This window comes from Ornithorhynchus anatinus, chromosome 1 (assembly GCF_004115215.2).
Source record: "Ornithorhynchus anatinus isolate Pmale09 chromosome 1, mOrnAna1.pri.v4, whole genome shotgun sequence".
NCBI lineage: Eukaryota > Metazoa > Chordata > Mammalia > Monotremata > Ornithorhynchidae > Ornithorhynchus > Ornithorhynchus anatinus.
In genome coordinates, this window is record NC_041728.1 from 43,725,470 (window position 1) to 43,751,166 (window position 25,697).

General features: G+C 42.5%; 1 protein-coding gene and 1 non-coding gene across 4 annotated transcripts in view; both read right to left on the reverse strand.

The window, feature by feature from the left end:
• CEP128 (centrosomal protein 128) overlaps positions 1-25,697 on the reverse strand; it is a 453,487-nt gene that overhangs the window by 62,883 nt on the left and 364,907 nt on the right. For all 3 annotated transcript variants that reach the window (XM_039911721.1, XM_039911722.1, XM_039911724.1), the window contains exon 22: positions 20,756-20,779. In XM_039911721.1, coding sequence (XP_039767655.1) covers positions 20,756-20,779 — 24 coding nt within the window. The remainder of the gene's footprint in view (positions 1-20,755; positions 20,780-25,697) is intronic.
• Positions 12,491-12,628, reverse strand: LOC114817063. The gene has a single exon (XR_003764910.1). It is a non-coding gene; the product is annotated as a small nucleolar RNA SNORA7 (small nucleolar RNA).

The following is a 25,697-nucleotide window of genomic DNA, read 5'->3' on the forward strand; positions in this document are numbered from 1 at the left end:
TTCCAAAAGATCTTATGCCACAAAATTGTATCTTGGGGGAAACTTACATTAAAATACCAAATGTTCTGGATAGCAAGCTGCTTGTTTCCTTGACCCCATCCCCAAAATCTCTGAAAGGTCTTCAACCGTACACAAGAACCTCATGAACTGTTTATTAATGAACTTCAAGACCCAATGGGAGTTCAATTTTAAACAGGGTGGCAAAGGGAGAGAGAAAGACACTGCGAGAGTAAACAGGGAAGAGTTATTAAATGGTCAGGATGATGTAGAATTTGTAACAGTTGATTGCTTTCAGGGAGGCTAAAATTGCTAGAAAGTTTGTTAAGCCAAAAGTAAGCACTCATCCAGAGGACCAACACTGAAGCTTTGTAGGCTGATGATCAGATTGAAAAAGTCCATATTTTGCCAAAATAACTTGGAACTTTGGATTCACAAGCAGTTTAACATATTTGCTAAAGTGACAAGTGCGGCATCCTTCCATGAACACATAAAAATAGAAACTACTTGGAGCTTTGGACACTGTAGAAAACACATGGAACATGGGGTTTAAAAAAACAGGTTCACAGAAGACTTCTAATTTGGTATATTTTCACTATTACTTTTTTTACTATGACTATTTGTCTTTGACAGATTCCAGAAATCTAGTAAATCGCTGGCTATTTTTAGGTACACCTTTCATTTAGTCTTCTCACCTCTCTCTTCTCTAAGAGGGCTGGAGTCCTCAATTTGGATTTGGCTGAAGGCCACAGTAGAATCCAATTTTGCATCAATTCTTGAAAGCCGTTAAGTGGCAGGTCATCAGAATTTCCACTGGAAGGGGTGTGGATTCACAGGTATCTGTCACCTCTTAATAACAGAGTTTCTGCTACAGCAAACTTGCAAGGTTGTAGATTTCCCTGATAAAGTCCTCTTTTCCTCAGCTAGCTCTCCCTTCGGCATCATCGATTCATTTGGATCTGTGAACTTTGGACATTTGATATTCATCCCACTCCCAACCCTAAAGCACTCATGTGCATATCTTTAAATTGTATATTATAAATTACTTACTTATTAATATTAATGTCTGTCTTGCCCTCTAGACTGTAAGCTTGTTATGGACAGGGAGTGCATCTGCTAATTCTGTTGAATTGTATTTTTCCATGCACTTAGTACAGTGCTCTGCACATAGTAAATGCTCAATAAATACCATTGATTGATTGAGTAGAGATTCACCAATCTGCCCCATAACTAATTAAATATGTCTTGTCAATCAATTTCATTCATTATTAATGTGCTATTTACCACCAGTCTTCCTCCTTGATTTACTTAAAAAAAGCTCCAGCTGTGTGTTGGGAAAGACAGGATAAAGACAATTCAGCAAGACTTGAGAAACAAAGCCTTTAATTGGATAGTAATAGCAGGAGACCTTGGCTATGCCTAACAGCCTTGTTTGTTTAGCTATCTATTCCTCTTTTCACAATTCATCATATCCTTTATAAAACTGACTTAAATTATCCTTCCCATCACAGCTGAGATTACTAGGGAAGATGTGACTTGAAAACACTGTGATGTCATGGTATTTGACATTACTAATGTTACAAAATAATGCATGGAGAAGCAGTATGGCCTAGTGGAAAAAGCACCAGCTTGGGAGTCAGAGGACCTGGGTGGGTTCTAATCCTGGTTCTGCCAAGTTCCTGCTGTGTGACCTTGGACAAGTCACTTAACTTCTCTGTGTCTCAATAGCCTTATCTGTAAAATGGGGACTAAGCCTGTGAGCTTTATGTGGGGCAGGGACTGTGTCCAACCTGATTATCTTGTGTCTACTCTTGGGCTTAATACAGTGCCTAGAACATATTAAGCACTTAACAAATTCAATAAAAAAAGGGTACAGAACAGCACACCTCCTGGCTCCTCCCTACTGCTGCCTTCCTTTTCAGATGACACCAGCCCAGATGTGAGCTCTGCTATGGAGCTGAGGGAGGTGGATGGCAGAAAGCCTCACCTGGATGGGCTGCTATGGCACGTGTCACACTGGCTGGAAATCTGAGCCACAGTCTCAACCACCAAAGCCCATGGCTGTGCCCTACTAGGTTGCATAAACTGGAACCAACCCAGAAGTGACTAGAAATTCATTTCTGGGAGGGCTGTCCTTTTCAGCGATCCCCTCATCCTCCCATCTACTGCTTTGTTATCCCCGCCTACAGGATTAGGACTTCTGGAGGGACTAAAATGAAGCTTTATTTACTAAGCGCTTATCTTGTGTCAAGCAATGTACTAAGCGGTGGGGTAGATGCAAGCTAATCAGGTCCCACATGAGGCTCAAAGTCTAAGTAGGAGGGAAAACAGGTATTGAATCCCCATTTTGCAAATGAGGGAACTGAGGCACAGAGTAGTTATGTGACTTGTCCAAGGCCACAGAGCAGATATGTGGCAGAGCTGGGATTAGAACCCAGATCCTCTGGCTGGTTATCCCAGAAACAATTCAGGCCGGAGTTAGATGAGAAAAGGAAAAAAAATGGGAGACAAAGGAGACACTTAGGGAGAGATTCTATACTTCTCATAGATACTCAACCATCTGGCTGGTTCTGCTACATGTAAGTTATGAAATCTTGGGCTCATTTCTGATGGATCCGGCTGCAGGCAGGCAGAGATGTGTTAAAAGTAAGAGAAGACTCTGGAGCTTCAGGAAATCATTGAAGGATGATAGTAAATTATAAAGAATTTTTGAATACACATGAATAATGAGGCCTGGGTAGTTTGGAAAGAGACAGTAAAATAGGCTCTTATACATCTTTCTGTATAGTTCTGGGCTGTCATCAGTGGCAACCCTTCACTTAATTAAATTTTATCCCACTTTGTGGATTTTTTATTAATAATGTTAATAGTGACAATTTTACACTCTACAGAACCTTTCATCTGAGATCCAAGTTTATTACAAGCCCTCAATAAACTTTACAACGCCCTCATGTAGGTAGTGTTAGAACTATTTCAGAGATGCATGAAGTGAGGAAGGTTGAAAGTTGCATCACATGTCAAATAGTGAATTAATCATAAAGTGGAAATATAGCCCAAGGCACCGAGGCCTAATCTCTTTCTTCAAAACACTTTCAAAAAAAAAAAACAAAGAGAGAAAAAGGTCATCCATGCTATAGTCTGCTTGTCATCTTCAGAATCCTTATGAGCTTCCTTGGATGGTTTTGGCCACTGACTGATTCACCAATTTGCCCACCACTCTCAGAACTGGTATTTCTGATTCTTGAATCTACAACTAGTGTGAACCAGGAGAGTCCAAACTCATTATGGGAAGGGAGCAAGTCTGCTAATTTGTTGTATTATACTCTTCTAAATGCTTAGAACAGTGCTCCGCATATAGTAAGTGCTAATAAATACCACTGATTGATTGATATATGTGGCAAGCATTGTACTAAGCACTGGGAAAATTAATCAGGTGGGACGTAGTTCATGTCCCACATGGGGCTCACAGTCTCAGTCTCCATTTTACAGATGACATAACAGAGGCACAAAGAAGGAAGTGATTTGCCCAAGGTCACACAATAGGTAAGTGGTAGAGTCGGGATTACAACCCAGGTCCTTGTACTCTTTCCACTAGTTCACATTACTTCTGATTTTCTTGTTCATTCATTCATTCAATAGTATTTATTGAGCGCTTACTATGTGCAGAGCACTGTACTAAGCACTTGGGATGAACAAGTTGGCAACAGATAGAGACAGTCCCTGCCGTTTGACGGGCTTACAGTCTAATTGGGGGAGACGGACAGACAAGAACAATGGCAATAAATAGAATCAAGGGGAAGAACATCTCGTAAAAACAATGGCAACTAAATAGAATCAAGGTGATGTACATTTCAATTACAAAATAAATAGGGTAATGAAAATATATACAGTTGAGCGGACGAGTACAGTGCTGAGGGGATGGGAAGGGAGAGGGGGAGGAGCAGAGGGAAATGGGGGGAAAAGAGGGTTAAGCTGCGGAGAGGTGAACGGGGGTGGTAGAAGGAGTAGAGGGAGAAGAGGAGCTCAGTCTGGGAAGGCCTCTTGGAGGAGGTGAGTTTTAAGTAGGGTTTTGAAGAGGGGAAGAGATGGAGTCTACAGTCTAGAAAAGAAGATAGAAGAAATGTTGGAATGTAAAGAGAGGTACATAAGTGTTGTTTGGCTGAGGGTGGGGTGAATAACAAGTCCTTAGGGGTACAAACCTAAGTGCATAGGCCAAGCAGAAGGGAAGGTGAGTAGGGTGAGAAACAGCATGCCTAGGGAAGAGTACAAGTCTGGAATTCAGAATACCTGGGTTCTAATCCCAGCTCTGCCACATGTTCGCTGTGAGATCTTGGGCAAGTCACTTAACCCTCCTGTGCCTCAGTTCCTTCTTAGACTGTGAACCCCATGTGCTCCCTTCTATTTAGACTGTGAGTCTGATGGAGGAACCTGATTATCTTGTATCTACCTCAAAGCTTAGAATAGTGCTTGGCACATAGTAGGCACTTAAATAGCACAATTTTATTATTATTATTATTGGAAAAAGGGCTTAGTCAGCAAGACCTCTTGATGATGAAATGCTTTTAGGAGGGGTTTAAAGGTGGGGAGAGTGGTGGCCTGTAGGAAATGAAGGGGGTTTACAATCTAAGGAATCTAAAAACACAAGGAACGGAATACCTTGTGAATAGCAGCATGGCCTAATAGAAAGAATATGGGCCTGGGAGTCAGAGGACCTGTGTTCTAACCTTGTGTCTGTCTCTTTCCTCATCTGAAAATGAGAATTAAATACTGGTTTTCCTTGCCCCTTAGATTCTGAGCACTGTGTTAGGAAAGGAACTGTGTCTGATCTGATTATGTTTTATCTACCTTAGTGCTTAGAAGTGTTTGGCACATAGTAGGCACTTAATAGATACCACAGTTATGACTAAGGAACCCCATCATAGAAATCAGTTAGGTTTTTCAGGTTAAGTGGAACGAACCATTTGGCTTCCTACATGGACCATCAAGACTTATTTGGCCTATGGCATAAGTAATCAGTGAAACGTCCTCACGAATACTTCCTTCACTTAGTCAAAATGCATGCTAATGTTTTATATATTTCTATAGCTGACTATTTGAGACTAGTCCCATTATTTAAAAATACTCACACATTGTAATCCACAGAGATACAACACAGACACCATATTTTGGAAATAGAGGGCAAAGGGAAAATGTCTGGGTTGTTTCAAACGAGATCCCTCATGAGAGATTCATGAGGACGTTTTAGCTCGCCTTCAGTGTGAATATACAGAAATTATCCTAACACTGGAGCAGTGGGAAACTTGGCAGATTTGGTTTTCATGGGGTTTGTGTAAAACCTTTTTCCGGTTTCAGTTTGAATGGGTTCCCAGGAAGTGTCAAGTTTGGACAAATCCAAAATTTTACAGAGAAACTGGGCCAAAACTGCTGAGATTCACCTGATTCTGGGTCAAAACCATCCAAAATCCACTGACTTATCCATGGGGTATAGCCAACTTGACTGAACCTTTCAGACAATTTCAATGAATGGCTCATAAATGTTGGCAAAAATTGGGATCAGCCTGGCTTGGGGAGCAGTTTTTGCCTGAGCAGCTTTGGCTTCAGAAAGGCGCAGGAGATAAATTTTGCTGAGACTGGAGGTTTGGTTACTAATGGTTAGTACGAATGGAATGGAGGGAAAATGTTTTCTAATGGACATGGTATACTAATCGACATTTACAGAGGCAAGGCCCTCCATATGAAAGGAAGCTGCTTCCTGCGATATGCCAACATTAGAACAGGTATAGGCTTGTTGTGGATAGGGAACGTATCTGTTAACTCTGTGTTATTGTATGCTTCCAAACACTTAGTAAAGTGCTCTCTACACAGTAAGTGCCCAATTGATACCATTGATTGATAGTACTAGTATTTCTGGAGGATGTACCTGCTGTGGTACACTCTACTAGGTGCTTAGGAAGTACATGATAACCCAATAATCCCTGCCCCGCCCATGAGGAGCCTACACTCTAATGAGTGGAAACCATTTCACAAATGTCACCTGATGCTAAAAAACAACTTCACCTCCAAAACAACCTAAATTATATTTGGGAACATGGACGGATTAACGCAGGGGCTCCTGCGGCTGAAACTCAGGGGTCCGGGGCTGAGGGGGGATTACCGGAAGTCTTACAATGCAGCCCCGTCCAAAAACCACCTTGATAAAAAATAATAACTGTGGTATTTAAGTACTTACTATGTGCCAAGCATTAGGGAAGATTCAAGATAATCGGGCCCAAAGAGGGCTCACAATCTATGTAGGAGGGAGAACAGGTATTGAATCTCCATTTTGCAGGTAAGGGAACTGAGACACAGAGAAGTGAAGTGATTTGCCCAAGATGACACAGCAGAGAAGTGCAGAACCAGGATTCAAACTCAGGTACTCAGGTGCTTAGGCCCATGCCCTTTCCACTAGGTCACCCTGCTTCCCTGACGTCGGATGGATCAGGTTTCCCCTTCCACAATCAGTCCCTCTCTAGCAGTGGCATTCCCTCCCTCCCTTCCCTGCAACTACCACTGCAGGTTAGGGGCAATGTGCGGAAAGTGCATGGGACCTGAAGCTCCCAGCCAAGCATTAGCCACAGACGTCAGCTACGCAGGAGCTACCGCTCTGGTCAGCTCAGCTCCAGAGACCCCAGGCTCAGCCTCAGTGGGGGAGACAGACCCCAGAATCTCAGGAAGCGAGGCACAGGCAGAGAATTGCCTTCTTTTCCCTCTCCTTGCCCCATTCATTCAATTGTATTTATTGAGTGCTTACTATGTGCAAAGCACTGTATCAAGCACTTGGGAGAGTACAGTATAACAATCTTGGCCACTCCCTGCCCTGCCCCAAAACCCTTGTCTGAGAGGGAGCTGATTGGGGTGGAGCAGGAGCAGCAGTTGTGGCCCAAAGCAAGCCCTGGCCCTGGTGGCCAGTGACCAGACCTGACCCCATCCATTAGCTAACAGATCCTTCACGTACTACTAAGGTTAATTAGTTAATTGTCAGTCAGTCAATCATATTTACTGAGCTCTTACTGTGTGCAGAGCACTGTACTAAGCACTTGGGATAGTACAATATAACAATAGACACATTCCCTGCCCACAACAAGCTTACAGTCTTGTGGGGAACACAGACATTACATAAATAAATAAAATTACAGATATGCACATAAGTGCTGTGGGACGAGGGGGATGAATAAAGGGAGCAAAACAGGGCAGCACAGAAGGTAGTGGGAGATGAGGAAAGGAGGGCTTAGTCACGGAAGGCCTCGTGGAGGAGATGTGCCTTCAATGAGGTTTCGAAGGTAGGGAGAGTAATTGTCTCTGTGAAGACGGCTATGAAGAAGGAGGGATTTCCATGCCAAATGTGGGCAAAAGGTTGGTGATGTGTCTGTGAACAGCATGTGCGCACACACACACATGCACAAGTATGCACACACACACGATTCTTGGGGCCAAAGGCTCTCCTGGGAGAGTGATGCTGAAGCTAATAATGATGGTATTTGTTAAGTGCTTACTATGTGCCAGAGACTGTACTAAGCGCTGGTCCTGGGGATGGTAGTGGCTCATCACAGGGCAGGGATCCTCCCACCTCATCAAACGCAGGGCAACGTAGTGACATCTTGTGTCCCTTGGGGGTCCTCACAAATCCATTAACATGAGTAACGTGGCCTTGTTGGGGAGTGACTTTGGTACATCCTGAGTGAGAATTATACTCTGGATATTTTATGCCTCCAGGCACCATCCTAGTGAGCTTACCCTTTAAAATTAGCAAATAAAGCAGGCATGAGGCGAGAATAAGGATTTCAGCTGGGTCTCTGCATACTCTCTGACTCGGCAAAAGTAGATGAACAAGCAGCTTCACCCCTTGCCCTCTTTTGGTCTTCTGACCCTCCCATGTCTTCCATCAAAATAACCTGTTTTATAGTTCATGTAAGTGCAGGAGATATTTCTTAAGCAGCTATAAAAAGGTTAAAAGGCTAAAAAGATTGTAGGGCTTAAAATAAGATAGAAATCTGGAGGAGAGCAGGAATCTGGAAAATTCAGGTTCATAACAGTTTAAGGAATTTTCTTTAGAATAGCCATTAGAACAGCAAACTACCCTAGCAATGTCATTCTAGGGAGGAATTCTAGTTGGCTGATAGTGGCTTTGAAGTTACCCTGAGATCGTAGACATAGTAATAGCTGCACGGTTGCTGTCTGCCAATCAAGTGCCTTTCTTAAAGACTGTTTTTGGATTTTTTTAAAAATACTCCCATCCCTTACATGCATGTACATATCTGGAACTTATAAATTTTAATATCTGTCATCCCCTCCAGACTGTGAGCTCCTAGTGGGCAGAGAACAAGTCTACCAACTCTATTGTATTGTTGTACCAACTCTCCCAAGCATAAATGAAGCAGCGTGGCTCACTGGAAAGAGCACGGGCTTTGGAGTGAGAGGTCATGGGTTCGAACCCCGGCTCTGCCACTTGCCAGCTGTGTGACTTTGGGCAAGTCACTTAACTTCTCGGTGCCTCAGTTCCCTCATCTGTAAAATGGGGATTAAGATTGTGAGCCCCACGTGGGACAACCTGATTCCCTTGTGTCTACCCCAGCGCTTAGAACAGTGCTCGGCACATAGTAAGCGCTTAACAAATACCAACATTATTATTATTATTATAAATGCTAATTTGTAATTACTGCAGTACTTGGAACAGTGTTTGACATATAGTAAGCACTTGACAAATACAATAATAACAATAAAATAATAATAAATACCATTTGTCTGCCTAGAGCTCTCATTTGATACTTTTGCACATTTTCCTAAATTTTATCCCTCCTTAAACAATGGGGAAATTTATTGGAATCTCAATGTCGGCATGAGATTAAGATTTGATGCTTATGTAGAGAGGCAGGGATAGTCATTATCTCAAATGCCTGAGCTAATTATAAAAGGAACAAAGGATTTCCCTTCATCATCATCATCATCATCATCATCATCATCATCAGTATTTATTGAGCCCTTACTGTATGCAGAGGATTATGTACTAAGCACTTTGTAGAATACATTATAATGGAGTTGGTAGACATGATCCCTGGTCATCAAGAGAAAACACAATTCTCATGAGACCAAGATGTTTGGTACTGTGCCTGGGCTAAAAGCTCACAAGGAATTTTCAAGATGTCTGAAAAGTCTTCTTAGTCATCAGGAAAAATTGTGAAATTCTGAAACTGTGTAACTAATATTTCTGGCTATAAAAGTAGTAAGAGAAGTAGTAATAATAATCACTGAACTCCCATTACATGAACTGTATAGTACTAGGCATTTGAGGAGTCAAAAAAACAAAAATGAATGACACATGCTTTGCTCACAGTTATCTTATACTCAGCAGGGAAGACCTAAAAATAGGGTTTTTTAAATAGATAACATATTTACTCACATAACTGCCCCACTTTTTTTGCATAAGTTTTGCAACTCCAAAACAGAGGAGAGGCTATTAAGCAACGAATTAGGTCTAACAATAAAGGGAGCAGGAAAAAAAAGAAGAGTAGAAAAAACAGAAAGTCTGTGGGCTAGAAGGAAGATAAAGAGGAAGGAACATAGCCTAATGGGAAGAGCAGGAGCCTGGGAGTCAGAGGACCTGGGTTCTAATCCTACTCCTACTTGCCTGCTGTGTGACCTTGGGCAAATCACTTAACTTCTCTATATCTCAGTTTCTTCAACTCTAAAATGGGGATTCAATATCTGTTTTCCCTCCAAACTTACAATGTCAGCCCTGTGTGGGACAGGGATTACCCTGCATCTACCCAAATGCTCAGAACATTGCATGACATACAGCAAGCACTTAACAAATACCATTAAAAAACATAAGCAGTACTTGAGACTGTGTTTCTAACATTTATGGTATTTTTCCAAGTGCAACATGCAAAAGGCACTTAATGAATTATCTCCCCAAACCCTTCTTCTTTTCATTCTCTGGAGCTCGCATGTTTCAGTGAAGGAACTACCAGGTTTGAGCCTGAATCTGCAACATTCATATGTTCTGAACCGACTTATACTTAAACTATGAGCCCCATGTCGGACAGGGACCCTGTCCCAACTGATTAACATATATCTACCCCAATGTTTAGAACAGTAGTTGGCGCCCAGGGCTTAGAACAGTGTTTGGCACATAGTAAGCACTTAAATACCATCATCACCATCATCATCACCACATAGTAAGTGCTTAACAAGTATTATAAATATTGTTATTATTATTGGTCTTCCTACCCTTTTACATGCTGCTACCATTACTTAAAAAAGTAATAATCTCTTGATTTCCTCCCTTAAAATCAGGGGATGGGGCCATTATGCAAATAAATAGAAAAATAATTTACAAGTGAATAAAATGTGTTAACGCAAAAACACACCTACAGAAGTGTGGCAGATGGGTAGTTCATAAGTGCTCGAGATGGCTGGTGGGTTTATATGATTTAGGGTTCAGGGAACCAATCAGGAAAGGTGCATCCTAAGTCTACTGAATAGAAAACATCTCAGCATTTTTTTCCCTATGTTATTTTTTAAGCATATACTATGTGCCCCGCACTGTAATAAGTGCTGGGGCAGCTACAAGCTAATCATGTTGGACAAAGTCTGTTCCCCATATGGGACTCACAGTCTTAACCCCCTTTTACAGATGAGGAAACCAAGGCACAGAGAAGTGAAGTGACTTAACCAAGGTCACATAACAGACAAGTGCCAGAGTCAGAATTATTCATTCATTCATTCAATAGTATTTATTGAGCGCTTACTATGTGCAGAGCACTGTACTAAGCACTTGGAATGTACAATTCGGCAACAGATATAGACAATCCCTGAGCAGTGACGGGCTCACAGTCTAATCAGGGGCTCACAGTCTAATTGGGTTAGAACCCAGGTCCTATTAACTCTCAGGCCCGTCTACTTACTAGGCAATAATAAGGGACATTATTCAAGGGACTAAAATACAACAAATTGCAAAATATCTGAATTCTTTCTAAAGGCTCCAAGAGGCAGATGCATGCACCCAGCAGTGGTACAAAGGGAAGATCATCCCTTTAACACCTCTGTCCCTGTTCTTTCCCTGAACAAGTTGTAAGCTCAATTCCAGCCGGGGAATGTGGTATGCGAGGCAGTGAATCATCATTCCCCCTATTTGCATCTCTAGGCTTAACATACAGGAAGGCTCAGGGAAGAAGGTTTACTGTTCCACTCCTGAGAGAATGGCTGGATGTGTCTACTGCAAAAACTCCTCTTGGCTTCAAAGCTCTCCATCACCTTGCCCCCTCCTACCTCACCTCCCTTCTCTCTTTCTATTGCCCACCCCATACACTCCGCTCCTCTGCCGCTCACCTCCTCATGGTCCCCCGTTCACGCCTGTCCCGCCGTCGACCACTGGCCCACGTCCTACCGCCGTCCTGGAATGCCCTCTCTCCTCACATCCACCAAACTAACTCTCTTCCCCTCTTCAAAGCCCCACTGAGAGCTCCCCTCCTCCAGGAGGTCTTCCCAGACTGAGCCCCCCCTTTCCCTCTGCTCCTCCTCCCCTTCCCCCCTAACTTCTGCTCTTCCCCCTTCCCCTCCCCTCATTGTATATATCATTTATTACCCTATTATGTTAATGAGGTGTATATCTCCATGATTCTATTTATCTTGATGATTTTGTTATGTTTTGTTCTGTTCTGTTTTGCTTTGTTGTCTGTCTCCCCTGTTTAGACTATGAGCCCATTACTGGGCAGGGATTGTCTCTATCTGTGGCTGAACTGTACATTCCAAGCACTTAGTACAGTGCTCTGCACATAGTAAGTGCTCAATAAATACTATTGAATTAATGAATACTCCTCAGCTCTGTCCAACCCCAACAAGGTATTCCCAGAAGAATTCATGGTGTAAGGGTGACCAGGGAAGACAGATGTAATAATGTTGGTATTTGTTAAGCGCTTACTATGTGCCGAGCACTGTTCTAAGCGCTGCGGTAGACACAGGGGAATCAGGTTGTCCCACGTGGGGCTCACAGTCTTAATCCCCATTTTACAGATGAGGTAACTGAGGCACTGAGAAGTTAAGTGACTTGCCCAAGTCACACAGCTGACAAGTGGTAGAGCCGGGGTTCGAACCCATGACCTCTGACTCCAAAGCCCGTGCTCTTTCCAGTGAGCCACACTGCGGGATGTGCAACCCGTATGGGGAGAAGGATTAGAGAGACATCCTCTATTGCTACCTTTCCTGCCCCTGTGGACACTTTGGTGAGTCTTGTCTTGTTTTATGCTGTGGAGTCGTTTCCGACCCATACCGATAAAACGGACACATCTCTCCCAGAACGCCCCGCTGTGCATCTGCAATCGTTCAGGTAGTGTATCTTTAGAGTTTTCTTGGTAAAAATACAGAAGTGGTTTACCATTGCCTCCTTCCACGCAGTAAACTCAAGTTTCCACTCTTGACTCTCTCCCATGCTGTTACTGCCCACAGGTGAGTTTTGACTTGTAGCAGATTGTGTTCCACTCCCTAGCCACTGCCCAAGCTAGGAATGGAGTGGGTATGACTCTGCTTTACTCTTCCTCCCATAGCCGAGACTAGTAGAGTACTGGAAACTCTCCAGGTGCGACCCTGAGAGGGGTCTTTGATGAATGGCCTATCATAAATCCATGGAGGACATCTTTCTAGATCCCGCAGACTGGACTACTGGAATCGGTACTAACAGTGTGGCATATTGGATAGAGCAATGGCCTGGGAGTCAGAAGGACCTGGGTTCTAATCCCAGATCATGTCTGCTGTATAAGCTTGGGCAAGTCACTTCACTTCTCTGTGGCTCAGTTCCCTCATCTGTAAAATGGGGATTAAGACTGTGAGCCCTATGTGGGAAAGGGACTGTGTCCAACCCGATTATCTAGAATCTTTTATATATCTCAGCACTTAGAACAGTGCCTGACACATAAGTACTTAACAAACACTGCAATTACCATTATTATTACTTGAAGTTCACATCTCTGTAAAACCTTAGGTAAGCAGAGAAGCCACCATTTATGACTGAGACCTACAGAACAGACACAGCAAAAGCAACAGAAGAAGCAGGGTGGCCTAGTGGAGAGAGACCAGGCCCGGGAGTCAGAAGGATCTGAGTTCTAACCCTACCTATACCACTTGTCTGCTTTGTGACTTCAGGGAAGTCACAACTTCTCTGGGCCTCAAATACCCATCTGTTAAATGGGGATTAAGACTGTGAGCCCCATGTGAGACATGGACTGTGTCCAACCTGATTAACTTGTGCCTACTCCAGCCTGACACGGTGCCTGACACATAGTAAGCACTTAATAAATGCCATTTAAAAAAAACAAAACAGAAGACACCACATCAAGGCTCAAAAAAATGCAATCCAGGGTACAACTGGCCCCACAGTGGATACCATCTAGTCCATCACCAGGTCCAGCAAAATTTAAAAGGACATAGAATAGCATCATTATTGCCCCCTAGACTCTAAACTCCATTTGGGCAGGGAATGTGTGAACATGTCTATGTTGTACTGTACTCTCCCAAGTGCTTAGTATAGTGCTTTGCATACAGTCACAACTCAGCACATACCATTTGCTTGACTAATACCAAAATTAAAAAAATTAATTTATCTAATTTATCTGATGTGCCCAATTATTAGGCTCATTTTATAATAAATATAACAATTTTATTGTTAGGTATTGTGAACATGAAATGCTTTATGTGGGGGCCTTCCATAGCTTATTCATTCATTCATTCAATAGTATTTATTGAGCGCTTACTATGTGCAGAGCACTGTACTAAGCGCTTGGGATGAACAAGTCGGCAACAGATAGAGACAGTCCCTGCCATTTGACGGGCTTACAGTCTAATCAGGGGAGACGGACAGACAAGAACAATGGCAATAAATAGAGTCAAGGGGAAGAACATCTCGTAAAAACAATGGCAACTAAATAGAATCAAGGCGATGTACAATTCATTAACAAAATAAATAGGGTAATGAAAATATATACAGTTGAGCGGACGAGTACAGTGCTGTGGGGATGGGAAGGGAGAGGTGGAGGAGCAGAGGGAAAAGGGGAAAAAGAGGGTTTAGCTGCGGAGAGGTAAAGGGGGGATGGCAGAGGGAGTAGAGGGAGAAGAGGAGCTCAGTCTGGGAAGGCCTCTTGGAGGAGGTGAGTTTTAAGTAGGGTTTTGAAGAGGGAAAGAGAATCAGTTTGGCGGAGGTGAGGAGGGAGGGCGTTCCAGGACCGCGGGAGGACGTGACCCAGGGGTCGACGGCAGGATAGGCGAGACCGAGGGACGGTGAGGAGGTGGGCGGCAGAGGAGCGGAGCGTGCGGGGTGGGTGGTAGAAAGAGAGAAGGGAGGAGAGGTAGGAAGGGGCAAGGTGATGGAGAGCCTTGAAGCCTAGAGTGAACCTAGAGTGAAGCCTAGATTTAGCTTACTAAATCTAAGTAAATGGCTCTCCCTGATTATTACTTCACCTTACCCAAAAAAGAGTGAAGGTCTCTAATGAAGAAGAGGAAAATGAAAATGCGTTCCATTCACATTTATGAACTCTCTGCCATGGTCACCAGATGTAATAGGAGTCAATGCCTGTTGGATGCATTCTTTCAAGAGTATTAATATTTGATTAAGGCCACCTAGATTTCCCTTTTTCATTTCAAAACAGATTGCCATCTCTTTTCTGACATTCACGTAACCTCAAATATTCTTGTAAATCTGCTAATTCAGCTTTCAGAGGATTACTAGATGGAAAATATAACCTATAAGCTGAAAGTCAACACGCTTTTACTTGAATTTGAAACTTCGAATTTGAGGTGCTGATTAAAAGCTGGTGGATACAGGATCTTAAGTCACGGCCCTGTAAGTAACAAAACACCTCGGAACATAGCCGTTAGAAAAATACAGCACTCATTATTCCACATTATAATTTTAAAAATTGGTCAGATAAAATGTTCCAATTGCCTTTAAAGCAAGAGCCCAGGTTTGCTATTACCTGAGCAGAAACCATAGGGTCAGTCCATTTATGTGTCCAAGCCTCTCCATGGGATCCATTAGCAAGGTCCAAAGAAACATTAAATAGGGAATATTTTGTCCAACTGGAGCTGAGCCCGGATGAATAGTGTCCAGGCATAAGACGTTGGCTATAGAAATCTAGAAGGCTTGAATGAAAACACTGGCACTGAACCACCTTGTGACCCTCCACTGCCAGGGTCATGGCATTCCATGGTGTAGGGACTTGCAATTAAGATGATTCTTCTTTCATTTTCACCAGATTCAATCTAGGATGAATACCTTCTATGTTTTAGCTGAAAAACAAGCCCAAGAGTGGTAGAGTTGAAACGCAGGTAGATTCTTATATGCCCAGGGCTATAGAAATGAGAGTTCAAACCCTTGTGAATTGAAACCAATACTGAATTGAAAACAGAGGAGAGAAAAGAGGATCAATCAATCAATTATTGGTATTACTGAGTGCCTATTGTGGGCAGAGTGTAGTACTTAAGCACTTAGGAGAGTACAATATGATAGAGTCAATTGTCCCAATCCCTGCCCAAAAAGAGTTTACAGTCCAGAGGGGAAGTGTATAGTCTAGAAGGAGAAATAATAATAATGATTATGGTATTTACTATGTACTTATTGTGTGCCAGGTATTGTACTGTGCCAGGCATTGTACAGCACTATGAGGTGGATACAAGCTAATGGGGTTGGACACAGTCCCTTTCCCCATGTGGGGCTCTCAATCTTAATCCCCATTTTACAGGTGAGGCATAGAGAGGTTAAGTGACTTGCCCAAGGTCACACAGCAGACAAGTGGCAAAGCTGGGATTAGAACCCATGACCTTCTCACTCCCAGGCCAGTGCTCTGTCCAAGCCATGCTGCTTCTAGGGGCACACAACTGGTGAATTATTTTACCCATATGATTCCCAAATATAGTCTGCTTGCTAGTTTTAGACAGACTTTAGCATATGAATGGTCAGGCATTTAGTATTATACTGTCTCTGGTTGTGGCAACTGCTCTTCAAGATAGATGTAAAGAAGACTATCCAAATGAAAGCATCAAAAATAAAATAATTAATGAGGTAGCCTAAAAAAGCAAACTGCAGGGTGACTGTTGGTAAATTATAAAAATGATAGGAAGGATAATAACAGCTGTTTTCCAACTTCATGGGGGACAAAATAAAAAATAAATGGGTTTATATTAGTGCATGTGAAAAATTGAATTAGCATAGTAAAGAACTTCTTATCTGTATAGCCTATTAAACCTTTGAACAGACTTCCAAGGGAAATTGTGGAAATCCCATCCGGAGAGCCCCTTTAAGAGAACAAAAACCATCACGTATTTGGGACACATTAGGATGGATCAGATTACTTGAGGCCTTTATCAATTCTATGATCTATAAGTGCAAATTCATAAGCACATTATGAAATACATTAAATATCTTTACCACTAAGACTTGCAAAGCCAACTGAGTTCATCATATATGAGCATGAAAATAACTACTAAGCATTTTAGTTATTATGAAAGAGTTTTAAAATCATTATTGCTATTTAAAATACCTAATAAAGCCAGTCTGATTAAACCATTTTAGTGAATCAATCAATCAATCAATCACAGGAAGCAACATGGCCTAATAGAAAGATCATGGGCCTGGGAGTAAGACTATCTGAATTCTACTTCCAGCTCAACTTTGTATCTGCTGTGTGACCTTGGGAAAATTACTTAACTTCTCTGTGCCTCAGTTACCTCATCTGTAAAATGGGAATTAAGAATGTGAACTCCATGTGGAAAATGGAATGTGTCCAACTTTATACCTACTTCAGTGCTTAGTACAATGTCCAGCATATCGTAAGTGCTTATAAAAACCATTTAAAAGAAATCAATCACTGTAATTTATTGAGCATTTACTGTACGCAGAGCACTATACTAAGCATTTGGGAAAGTATGATGCAATAGAATGTATGTACACATTCCCTGTTTTCAAGGAGTTTGTAGCCTAGAGGAGGAGACAGACATCAAAATAAAGTGGGTGTAACTATCAGAGGCCTATGTCGGGGAGAAAACTAGTTTTGTGATGAGGAAGGGTGCAGGAGAGAAGATGGGTTATGGTTCAAGATTGGGATTTCAGAATTAGTGAGCTTAGAAATGGTACAGGGTTTAGAATGGCAAAAGGTCTATTGATGATGAGATCCTTTCATTCATTCATTCATTCAATAGTATTTATTGAGCGCTTACTATGTGCAGAGCACTGTACTAAGCGCTTGGGATGAACAAGTCGGCAACAGATAGAGACAGTCCCTGCTGTTTGACGGGCTTACAGTCTAATCGGGGGAGACGGACAGACAAGAACAATGGCACTAAACAGCGTCAAGGGGAAGAACATCTCGTAAAAACAATGGCAACTAAATAGAATCAAGGCGATGTACAATTCATTAACAAAATAAATAGGGTAACGAAAATATATACAGTTGAGCGGACGAGTACAGTGCTGTGGGGATGGGAAGGGAGAGGTGGAGGAGCAGAGGGAAAAGGGGAAAATGAGGCTTTAGCTGCGGAGAGGTAAAGGGGGGATGGCAGAGGGAGTAGAGGGGGAAGAGGAGCTCAGTCTGGGAAGGCCTCTTGGAGGAGGTGATTTTTAAGTAAGGTTTTGAAGAGGGAAAGAGAATCAGTTTGGCGGAGGTGAGGAGGGAGGGCGTTCCAGGACCGCGGGAGGACGTGACCCAGGGGTCGACGGCGGGATAGGCGAGACCGAGGGACGGTGAGGAGGTGGGCGGCAGAGGAGCGGAGCGTGCGGGGTGGGCGGTAGAAAGAGAGAAGGGAGGAGAGGTAGGAAGGGGCAAGGTGATGGAGAGCCTTGAAGCCTAGAGTGAGGAGTTTTTGTTTGGAGCGGAGGACGATAGGCAACCACTGGAATTGTTTAAGAAGGGGAGTGACATGCCCAGATCGTTTCTGCAGGAAGATGAGCCGGGCAGCGGAGTGAAGAATAGACTGGAGCGGGGCGAGAGAGGAGGAAGGGAGGTCAGAGAGAAGGCTGACACAGTAGTCTAGCCGGGATATAACGAGAGCCCGTAATAGTAAGGTAGCCGTTTGGGTGGAGAGGAAAGGGCGGATCTTGGCGATATTGTAGAGGTGAAACCGGCAGGTCTTGGTAACGGATAGGATGTGTGGGGTGAACGAGAGGGACGAGTCAAGGATGACACCGAGATTGCGGGCCTGCGGGACGGGAAGGATGGTCGTGCCATCCACGGTGATGGAGAAGTCTGGGAGCGGACCGGGCTTGGGAGGGAAGATGAGGAGCTCAGTCTTGCTCATGTTGAGTTTTAGGTGGCGGGCCGACATCCAGGTGGAGACGTCCCGGAGGCAGGAGGAGATGCGAGCCTGAAGGGAGGGGGAGAGGACAGGGGCGGAGATGTAGATCTGCGTGTCATCTGCGTAGAGATGGTAGTCAAAGCCGTGAGAGCGGATGAGTTCACCGAGGGAGTGAGTGTAAATGGAGAACAGAAGAGGGCCAAGAACTGACCCTTGAGGAACTCCAACGGTTAAAGGATGGGAGGGGGAGGAGGCTCCAGCGTAGGAGACCGAGAATGATCGGCCAGAGAGGTAAGAGGAGAACCAGGAGAGGACAGAGTCCGTGAAGCCAAGGTGAGATAAGGTATGGAGGAGGAGGGGATGGTCGACAGTGTCAAAGGCAGCAGAGAGGTCAAGGAGGATCAGAATGGAGTAGGAGCCATTGGATTTGGCAAGAAGGAGGTCATGGGTGACCTTAGAGAGAGCAGTCTCGGTAGAGTGGAGGGGACGGAAGCCAGATTGGAGGGGGTCTAGGAGAGAATGGGAGTTAAGGAATTCTAGGCATCGATTGTAGACGACTCGTTCTAAGATTTTGGAAAGGAAGGGTAGTAGGGAGATAGGACGATAATTGGAGGGGGAAGTGGGGTCAAGAGCGGGTTTTTTTAGGATGGGGGAGACGTGGGCATGTTTGAAGGCAGAGGGGAAGGAGCCCTTGGAGATTGAGTGGTTAAAAATAGAAGTTAAGGAAGGGAGGAGGGCAGGGGCGATGGTTTTAAGAAGGTGAGAGGGAATGGGGTCCGAGGCGCAGGTGGAGGGGGTGGCACTTGCGAGGAGGGAGGAGATCTCCTCTGAGGATACTGCAGGGAAGGATGGGAAAGTATGGGAGGGGGTTGTTGGGGGGGAGGGGAGAGGCGGAGGGGTGACTTTGGGGAGCTCAGACCTGATCGTGTTGATTTTCGTGAGGAAATAGGTAGCCAGATCATTAGGGGTGAGAGATGGGGGAGGGGGAGGAACAGGGGGCCTAAGGAGAGAGTTAAAGGTCCGGAACAATCGGCGGGGGTGACGGGCATGGGTGTCGATGAGGGAGGAGAAGAAGCTTTGCCTGGCGGAGGAGAGGGCAGAGTTAAGGCAGGAAAGGATAAATTTGAAGTGTGTGAGGTCGGCTCGGTGCTTGGACTTTCGCCAGCAGCGCTCAGCAGCTCGAGCATAGGAGCGTAGGAGGCGGACGGAGGAGGTGATCCAGGGCTGTGGGTTAGTGGAGCGAGAGCGGCGGAGGGAAAGGGGGGCGAGAGAGTCGAGATGAGTAGAGAGGGTGGAGTTGAGAGCGGAGACCTGATCGTCGAGAGTGGGAAGAGAGGACAGGGTGGCAAGGTGAGGAGAGATGCTATTGGAAAGACGGATGGGATCGAGAGAGCGGAGGTCTCTGTGGGGCAGTAGCGAAGATTTGCAGGGAGTCCAGATCCAGCAAAGATCCAGGGAGTCCAGGTGAGCAAGTGGTGAACAAATATGGTGGAAAAAGAGGCCTTCCAAGTTGAGTGAAAGGAGGCAGCTGGGATGACATTGGGAACATTCACAAATCCCAGACATGAAAAGTTATCACTTTGCTCAAATTTTTAAAATTACTGAAATGTTAAATTTGTGATCTCCTGTTAGGAAAACAACTAGCCAAGGGTAAATTAGTTATACCTGTCATGGGTAATAACAATTCAAAGGGCCTATTAAAACCAATGATATTTGTAAAATTAATGCCTATCCATGAATATGCCTCGACTCCAATGTAGGTTTACTCTTCCAGCAAAATCTGGTCTAAAATTGATCAAAATCTTTTTGCAAATGGCTCCTGACATTTGATTTTTTCCCTGAATCCTCTCTCAAACACTATCTCATGTGCATAATGGTACTATTGATGCATTGATCAGGAAACTTGTTGGTTGGGGGTTTATTTTGAGAAAGCAAATATGAAAAATTTGTTTTGAATTACACCATATGTACTTTAGAAAACAGATGAAACACATTTTCAAATGGCAGCTCCAAAGTCTACTAGCTTTGTTCATGTCTCATTTTTTCTGGCATCATGAGTGAGACTATTTAATAAATGAATTTCAGAGTACTCAGACCCCGATATATAAATGGTCCCACAATCTCACTAGACTAACAACCAAATTATTGTGGGTTAATTTCACTAATTAGATCTGCCAAAATAAAGGACTTAAACTGCAATATAATTAATCCTTAGGCAGTTCTGAACTGTCAAATTTGCTTTAATTATACAAAATGTTTTCACATGAAATCTATTCACCAATATAGCTTTCATTGACAATTTTGTTTTTTGCCTACTGGACTGTAGGTGAATTGTTAGGACTGTTTTCTAGATAGTATCTTCAGTGGGATGCTATAAAAAAGCAGAGCATGAGAAAAGAAAGCATAGGATATGAAAAATGGATGGGATAAAAACAAAACTTACTGATTCTAAGGCGATTACATGATCCTGCAAATAAAACAGAATATGTAATTAGAACATTGACATTTCAAAGAGTATTAATTTGGCTTAATTTAGATGATGTTTTCACTTTTGGCCTTCATACTGTTTTATAAAAATGCAGAACTAAGAGCCCATCTACAGCCACACTCACCATAGCAAATTAGCAAATTAAGCAACATAATAGACTCTCCTTCTCCTTCAGGCAATCTCAAATTGTCCAATTTTCTTCAAGGTTTTCATTGCTAATTTGTGGATCAAAGAAGAAAAACTGGAATTTTCTAATCTTCTCAACTGAATTTATATTTCAGACACTATTCATAACTGAGTTTTAATGATTCAGTAAAGGCAACTTTTTGATCTCTAAGATTTCCTTTTAAATGGTATTTGTTATGCACTTACTATGTGCCAGGCACTGTACTAAGCACTGAGGTAGGTACAGGAGAATCAGGTCGGACACAGTCTCTGTTCTATGTAGAGCTCACAGTCTTAATCCCCATTTTACAGATGAGGTAACAGATGCCCAGAGAAGTTAAATGACTTGCCCAAGGTCACACAAGTGGCAGAGCCAGAATTAGAACCTAAGGCCTCTGTCTCCCAAACCCATGCTCTCTCCACTAGGCCACATTGCTTCTCAAGTTTCTTTCTAGATGTCTCAGTCACACAATCAAAAAACAATATGTGGGAAGATAGAGAGATGGATAAATAGATAGATAGATGGTAGATAGATAGACACATAAACACACAATGGAAAAACTGCAAAAAGCCTAGCCCAACATTGATTTAGTTTACCTTTCAGCTAAGTTGGAAAAACAAAGCTATGGCTTGCTTTCATTTAAGCATTTTGGTGTTCTGGGATAAGGTTTCTAGGATAAGGAGTTGAAAGAAAAATCTTATTTTAGATCTTTCTTATAAACACCCCACCAAATTTAGAAATGGCACATATACTGATCTCAATTAGATTTACACTGAGAAAGGTGACCTTTAAAGATGCTGAAGTTCAAATCACACAGGGTTTCACCATTGAAAATAAATCTCTGAACTGCCAGAGCCAGAGCTAGCTGCAAATAGTTGTTCTTTGTGTTCAAAGATGATGTCAAGTGAACAAACAATGATAATTATTGGACACTTACTTTGTGCAGAGCTCTGTACTAAGCACTTGGGAGAGTACAATGCAACAGAGTTGGTAGACATGTTCCTTACCTATCAGGACTTTACATGCTAGAGGTGGGGACAGATATTAAAATAAATTTCAGAGAGGGAAATGGCAGAATAGAAGGGTGTTTACATAAGTGCTGGGGTGAGGTGAGTATCAAAGTGCTTAAGGGATACAAGTTCAGGTGATGCAGAAAGGAAGGCAAATATGGGAAATAAAGGCTTAGAAAAGACCTCTTGGAGGTGATGAGGCTTTATAGGGCTTTTTAGGTGGGGAGAATGGTGGACTGTCATATATGTAGTGGGATGAAGCTCCAGGACAGAGACAGGATGTGGGCAAGGGGTTGGCGAAGAGATAGATGAGATCTTGGTACAGTGTGTAGGTTGGCATTAATAGGTTGGCATTAGAGAGCAACATGGCCTAGTGGCAAGAGCATGGGCGTAAGAGTCAGAGGACCTGGGTTGTAATCCTGACTCCTCCACTTAATCTGCTGAGTGACCTTGGGCAAGTCACTTCACTTCTCTATGCCTCAATTACCTCATCTGTAAAATGGGTATTAAGACTGTGAGCCCCATGTGGGACAGGAACTGAGTCCAACCCTATTATCTTGTATTGACTCCAGTGCTTAGAACAGTGCTTGGTACATAGTGAGTGCTTAACAAATACCATAATTTTTTTAAATGTTGATTTGTGAACTGCACAGTACAGACCTATATTCCTTCCCTATAAGCGCCTGTAAAGATTGACTTTTATAAGGCTTTTGCACTTCTTTTTCTACTTTGCTCCTTTCCAGGTCACAAGGGAGTTAAATGAACAAAGCTAGTTCAACGCCTGGCACATAGTAAGCACTTCACAAACACTATTTAAAAAAAATAAGATGGAAAGGTGGGACTCGGATATTAACTGAGGAAAACTTGGAAGGGGATTTAATTTAACATGATTCATTTTGACCATTTCTTCAAAGATAAATGGAGAAGAAAACACTCAATGGATATATGTTCCACCTTGAACACACATATATTGCTGGAGTCACTATTTCCAAAATTAAAGTGAGGAATTTTGGAACTTGGATCAGGCAGATTCATTTTTAATAGCGAAGTTATTTCTTTTTATAGCTATCCTTAGAGAGAGGAAAAAACCTAATTTTCATAATTGCTCTTTCATCAGTTATTTCTGTAATGTCACATTTCAAAGTTTCATAATAAATGTATACGAGGTCCCGATGGGGGCTCCTGGCTCTTATCAGGTTTCTTCTAATCCCAGCTCTGTCACTTGTCAGCTGTGTGACTTTGGGCAAATCACTTAACTTATCTGTGCCTCAGTTACCTCATCTGTAAAATGGGGATTAAGACTGTGAGCCCCACATGGGACAACCTGATTACCTTGTGTCTATCCCAGCGCTTAGAAGAGTGCTTGGCACATAGTAAGCGCTTAACAAATACCATCCTTATTATTCCCCTGCATCTGAGAAGGAATAATTTGCTTTGTTTTACTGTCCCAAAGAAGCCAAACCAGGAATAATCAAAATAGATCAGGTAAAGATAGAGATGTCCTAAAGCTAAACCCACATTTATAGGAAATTTTTTTAATGATATTTTATGGTTAAGCACTTCCTATGTGACAAACACTGTTCTAAGCACTCAGATAGGTACAAATTAATTAGGTTGGACACAGTCCCTGTCTCTCGTGGGGTGCGCAGTCTAATGAAATGATCATTTAACTGTTCAAAATATTTATGACTCTTACATGGTCCTTAATTTACCATGACATTTCAACACATAAATTTGATAATTCCCCACACAGATCAATCAATCTTATTTCTTGAGTGCTTACTGTGTGCACAGCACTGTAGTAAGTGCTTGGGAGAGTACATTGTAACAGGGTTGGTAGACAAGTTCCCTGGGCACAGTGAGCTTACAGTGTAGAGATGTGTCTAAAACAGATGATTTTTCAGAGAGACACAAGAAGCGCCTTAATTCTCTCATTACCAAGCCACAAACTCCTAATGTCGCAAAAGATCTTGAAATCACCTGTTAGTCGATAATTTTCTGCTTAGTAAAGTGCTCAGCACCCAGCAAATGGTCAACAAATACAATTGTATTGATTGATTAAAGTACGTGCCATGGTCTTCTAATACTAAAGTTTTGGCCTTGTTTTAAAAGAAGAATCGCTAGCTTGTTCTGCAAATGTCTTAGCTTAATGGAAAATCTCAAGTTTACAATAATTTGAAAGAGTTATTTTGGGATGCAGCAATCATATCTTATTCACTAATCTACAACATTTGAAAACAAGTTTCCCCATAATTGACACAAATAAGAAGGGACCTCAGTGTCTGAATTTCTTTTGAACCAGGAGGTAGGCATTAGATGAATCTGTTCTGAAATTGAAGATTGGTAGTTCTTTCTAACTGCATATTTGAACTGACTAGCAAACTAGGGTATATAATTAGTCAGTGTAACTCAATTTAAGATCCACTCACAAAGCTGTGAACTATTATTCCCACTGAAAATATCTTAACTGTCTACTTTATGATCTTATAGAGTAACTACAATTCCTATAATAATGTATAATAACTTTAGTGTGCCTAAAATTATAATTACACCAGAGTTACTCCTCCCCTGTTGTGTGCATTTCTTCTCTTTATAGATATTGGGTCCACATGCTGAGCCTGCAGCTTTTATTTTGTATTTTGTATTGCTTTGATCTTAGGAATGGTTCCTGCAAAATGGAAGAGTAAAGAGAAAAAAGGAAAGACCAGTGCTTGTAAAAGGTTGAGAAAGCACTCACTGTGATTACATTTTTGTAAGAAATACGACCAAGTGGTACACAATGTAATCAAAAATTGGAATTCTTTCAGGGGGAAAAAGGGCAATTTTAATCTCTGAGGGTTTTATTCTCATCTCTTTCTTAACTTACACATTTTTTTTTTACATAGGAACTCTCCTACACCAAAGAAACTTCTGTGACTGGCAATTTAGGACAGTAGGTAGGTGGAACTCTTTGCTGCAGGTCATACTTTAGGTGCCTGGATACTTCACAGTAGGGTGAGACAGACAAGATGGAGACAGTGACAAAAAGGATTCATATAAATGAGAGGAAGGGAGAGGGAGAAAAGAAGAGAAAAAAGAGGGAGAGGAAGAGAGAGGGACAGGAAGACAAAAATTGGGAAAGAAGGCAGAGGAAATGTTTTAAGGACACAGGAAAACAAAGCCTCATATAATGCTGCATTCCAGCAGAAAACTGGGAGTTTACCGAAGACAGACCAGCAAGGCATACTACTATCAAAGAAGAAGTTAATTTCAAGCAAAAGCTTCATATGAAAAGAGAACAAGAAGAGGAAAGAGAAAACAGTTTCAGGCCCTGATCACACTAAACATGATGAAAAAGGGGCAGCCTTTCTGTGTACACAGTGAGGCCAGAAATGTTGGTTTCTGAGCTAGATTTTTTGGCCACACCTAGTCCTTCCCTAAACCAGCCATACATCACACTCCTCCTTTAAGCAGCAGATAGTCACTATTGGAAACAGAATAGCACAGGGCTGGCAGTCAGAAAGTCATGGCTTCTAATCCCGGCTCTGCCATTTGCCATTTGTCTGCTGTGTGACCTTGGATAAGTCACTTAACTTCTCAGTTCCCTTATCTGTAAAGTGGGGATTAAGACTGTGAGCCTTATATGGGATAGGTACTGTACCCAACCCAATATCTTGTATCTACCCTAGCAATTAGAACAGTGCCAGATACACAATAAGTGATCAACAAATACCATAATTAC